General features: G+C 45.0%; 1 protein-coding gene across 1 annotated transcript; it reads right to left on the minus strand.

The window, feature by feature from the left end:
- Nucleotides 1-2,916: 2,916 nt before the first annotated feature.
- On the minus strand, nt 2,917-4,276 carry LOC110302322 (sequestosome-1-like). Its single transcript, XM_021173177.2, is given in 3 exon segments — nt 2,917-3,115; nt 3,230-3,856; nt 3,859-4,276. Coding segments are annotated over 3 exon segments (1,230 nt in total). The 3' UTR covers nt 2,917-2,930.
- Between the last annotated feature and the right edge of the window lie 177 nt (nt 4,277-4,453).

The raw sequence follows: 4,453 nt of genomic DNA on the forward strand, positions 1-4,453 counted from the left end.
TTTCCAATTGTGTTGAATATAGGCTTTTGTAGTAGAATTTTTTTAATTTCCTGTTTCTGTTGTTATAGCTCCCTTTTCATTTCTGATTTTATTAATTTGGATACTGTCTCTGTACCCTCTAGTTAGTCAGACTAAGGGTTTATCTATCCTGTTGATTTTGTCAAAGAACCAGCTTCTGGTTTTTTGTCTTTTTTTGTTTGTTTGTTTGTTTGGGTTTTTTGTTTGTTTGTTTGTTTGTTTGTTTGTTTATTCTTAGTGTAGTTCTTTTTGTTCCTATTTGGTTTATTTTAGCCCCGAGTTTGATTATTTCCTGCTGTCTACTCCTCATGGGTAAATTTGCTTCTTTTTGTTCTAGAGCTTTCATGTGTGCTGTCAGGCTGCTAGTGTGTGCTCTCTCCAGTTTCGTTTTGTAGGCACTCAGAGCTATGAGTTTTCCTCTTAGCACTGATTTCATTGTGTCCCATAAGTTTGGATATATTCTAAAGTCTTTAATTTCTTTCTTTAGTTCTTCCTTGACCAAGTTACAGATGAGTAGACCATTGTTCAGCTTCCATGTGTATGTGTGCTTTCTGTTGTTTTTGTTGCTATTGAAGACCAACCTTAGTCTGTGGAGATCTGATAGGATGCATGGGTTTATCTGAATCTTCTTGTATCAGTTGAGACCTGTTTTGTGACCAATTATATGGTCAATTTTGGTGAAGGTATCACAAGGTGCTGAGAAGAAGGTATATTCTTTTGATTTAGGATGAAATGTTCTTTAGATATCTGTTAAATCCACTTGGTCCATAACTTCTGTTAGTTTCACTGGGCATCTTTTTAGTTTGTGTTTCCATGATCTGTCCATTGATGAGAGTAATGTGTTAAAGTCTCCCATTATTATTTTGTGAGGTGCAGGATGTGCTTTGAGCTTTAGTAAAGTTTCTTTTATGAATGTGGGTGCCCTTGCATTTGGAGCATAGATGTTCAGAATTGAGAGTGTTTCTTGGTAGATTTTTCCTTTGATGAGTATGAAGTGTCCTTCCTTATCCTTTTTGATAAAAAGCAAATGTCACTGGAATTTTTACCAGGAAGGTTGCCGTGTTAGCTTAGAGGATTAAAATAGAGTGATACTGCTCAGTTGTTGTGCCCTTAATTTTAATTAAGTAAATATAATAGTCCAGTATCAATTATTTGATAACTAGCTGGGTTAAGGGAGAAACACACTTATAAAATTGCCACTAGAAAAACCACTGAGTGTTCAGAGTTTAGCAAGTTATTATTTCAGAGACTTGGAAGTTAGTGTTGAGAAAGATCAGAACAGTGGAGGCCTGGCTTGTAGAGTTTCAGAGAGAACTGAAGATGCCACTGGGGCTGTTTGTGTGATATTTTGTGTTAAGAATCTATGGTTCTATTCAACTATAGCAAAAGAGTCAACTGTGATTAACAAGAGACCATGGAAGTAAAACCTTTTCTTTTCTGAAACACTTGATTCTGGTCAGCTAGAGTTGAAATATCAGCTGTGATTAAAAAGAGAGCAATATCATCAAGAAGAAATCTTGATGTATTTATTCAGGGTGAGCATACAGAAGTAATGGTCCAGAAACAGCCAAGGCTGTACCCTGTTGTGGCAGCTGAGCTTGGTAAAGTCTAAGTGTTACTTAGGTGGTACTGGCTTTAAAGACATGAAGGGATCATGGAAAGCAGCTGAGATTTGTCCCTCTCTGGGAGGGCTGAAGTTCCTGAGGAGAAGCCATGAAAGGCCATTTGTGAAGTTGTGACCTCAGTTGCAAGTAGAAACCCCAGGATTGAAGGGGTCATGGACAAAATACCAATTTGACAGGGACAGAATTCTTGAAGAGATCCCAAGATGAAGCTACTGATTAAGTGCAGCATAGTTACTGTGGAGACCCCGATATTTTGGAGCTGCCAGTACCATGGGCAACCTCCAAGGACAGCAACACGTGCAGTGTGGAACTAGACTATGAGACAAGCTGTGTGCTGCCTGCCAATGGCAAAGCTGGAGAAACGGAGTCTTTTGGAGTCCAGATAACAATGAATGAGTCCAAGATGTTAAGCACAAAATTCATTTCTCTTTTGTGCACATACACATAACAGGAAGTCATCTTAAACAGTGAAGGACTTTTTTTTACACTGTTGAACTTGAGTTTTGCATCCATCTAATAATGTCTAAGCCCTGACTCTTTTTGAGATAAGACATACAACTTATTTCTTGGTTTTACAGGGCCCATAGTTAAGAGGACACTTTGTAGTTTTATAGAGATGTTGGATATTTTAGAGAGGCTTGAGTCTCTTAAAGAGATTTGGAATTTTTTTTTAAGTGCATATGCCATTTTATTACAGGTTCCTTAAAAACCAAGTCATAGGAAGCTACATGGGGGTCTTGTACTTTAAGCATTAACATTAGACACAAACACTAAAGAGTGGCCATTAGAAAGGGGGACAGTATATGGTAAGATCCTTCACATGAATTCTCCACCCCCTAGGAGCTGTAGGCCCCTGCCTGCCACCTTTCACACACTATGGGCAGTCCCCTGTTAACATAATGGCTTTATTTGTTGAAAATAACTAGCAGTTGTACTAATCACTTTTAATAAAGGAAACACGGGTTATCAGGCAGGAATTTGGACTGCTGGTGCAATGCTGGCGGCAAGAGCAGGTGGGAGTGCAGTGTGTGCCACTGTTCCCTGCAGAGGCCAGGCCTAGGGAAAGCAGAGGAAGCTCAGCTCAGCCAAGGGTACCTGGGTCTGTTCTCAGGCGTCAGCATATGCACACTCAGAACTCTCCGCATGCACTTTCCTATTGCCTGGAAAGGCACCACACGTTCCCACCTGAAGATTCTACGAGAATGCCAAGAAACTGGGCCTATCTATAGAAGCCCTGCTGCTCTACGTGATGCAACTACAAGGTCGTGGGGCTTGGCCACAGCACTATCACAATGGTGGAGGGTGCTTTGAATACTGGATCGTGTCCAGAGCAGCCCCGATGTCATAATTCTTGGTCTGTAGGAGCCTGGTGAGCCAGCCGCCTTCATCTGAGAAACCCATGGACAGCATCCATGAGTTTCTCGGTTTCATCCATGGGACAGAGGGACTCTCAATCAGCCAGGGATCAGCCTCTGGTGGGAGATGTGGGTATAGGGCAGCTTCCTTCAGCCCTATGGGTCCTTCCTGTGAGGGGTCTAGAGAGCTTGGCCCTTCTGATTCTGGCATCTGTAGAGACTGGAGTTCACCTGTGGATGGGTCCACTTCTTTCGAAGACAAATGTGTCCAGTCATCGTCTCCTCCTGAGCAGTTTCCCGACTCCATCTGTTCCTCTGGCTGTCCCACCGACTCCAAGGTTATCTTTTTCATTTGCTCAGTCAGAGACTGAGCAGGGCCCTCCTCAGCCCTGTCAGGTTTGCTGACTTCCGAAGAGCAGCTGCTTGGCTGAGTGTTACTCCTGTCTTCTGTGCCTGTGCTGGAACTTTCTGGGGTGGTGGGTGTCAGGTGGCTTCTCTTCCCTCCATGTTCCACATCAATGTCAACCTCAATGCCTAGAGGGCTGAGGGCAGCTGCCACGCTCTCCCCCACATTCTTCAGGAAATTGACATTGGGATCTTCTGATGGAGCAGAAGCTGACTCAGCTGTGGGGCAAGGGCGACCATCCCCTGCGTGAGGAGAACGTGGGCTCCAATTCCCCGGTGGGCCCATCTCCCAGCCAGGCCAGCCAAAGTGTCCATGTTTCAGCTTCCGAAGCCAGCGGCTATGAGAGAAGCTATCAGAGAAGTGGCCAAAGGGGTTGGGAAAGATGAGCTTGCTGTGTTCCCTGTGCAGGCCCTTCCCCTCGCACACGCTGCACAGGTCATAGTCTGGGCACACTTATAGCGAGTTCCCACCACAGGCCCGTTGCAACCATCACAAATCACATTGGGGTGCACCATGTTTCGGGGTGCCTCCTGAGCACATGGTGGGCGATGTTCCCGCCGGCGCTCCTTCTGTTTAATGTAGATGCGGAAGATGTCATCTTTCACATAGGACATAGCCATTGTCAGCTCCTCATCACTGGAAAAGGCAGCCAAGTCCGCATCCTCCTCGCGGTAGTGCTCCAGGAAGCCTCCAGGCCTCAGCGTGGGGAACAGCACAGCCACTCTGCTCAGCAGCCTCTCGCAGGGCCCCAGGCCGGTCGCAGCCTGGGCTTCTGCCTCCGACTCTGGGCTGAAGCAGAAGCTGAAGCGGTGGATCTCGCGGGTCGCCTCCTCCTTGTCCAGAAGATAGGCTTTCACCATGAACGACACCATAACCGCGGACTAGGTACGGACGAAATAGCTGGGCCGGGTTTTTGTCTAAGTTTTTTTTATTAGATATTTTCTTTATTTACATTTCAAATGCTATCCTGAAAATTCCCTATACCCTCCCCCTGCCCTGCTCCCACTTCTTGGTCCTGGCATTCCCCTGCATATAAAGTTTGCAAGACC

This window comes from Mus caroli, chromosome 1 (genome assembly GCF_900094665.2).
Source record: "Mus caroli chromosome 1, CAROLI_EIJ_v1.1, whole genome shotgun sequence".
Taxonomy (NCBI): Eukaryota; Metazoa; Chordata; class Mammalia; order Rodentia; family Muridae; genus Mus; species Mus caroli.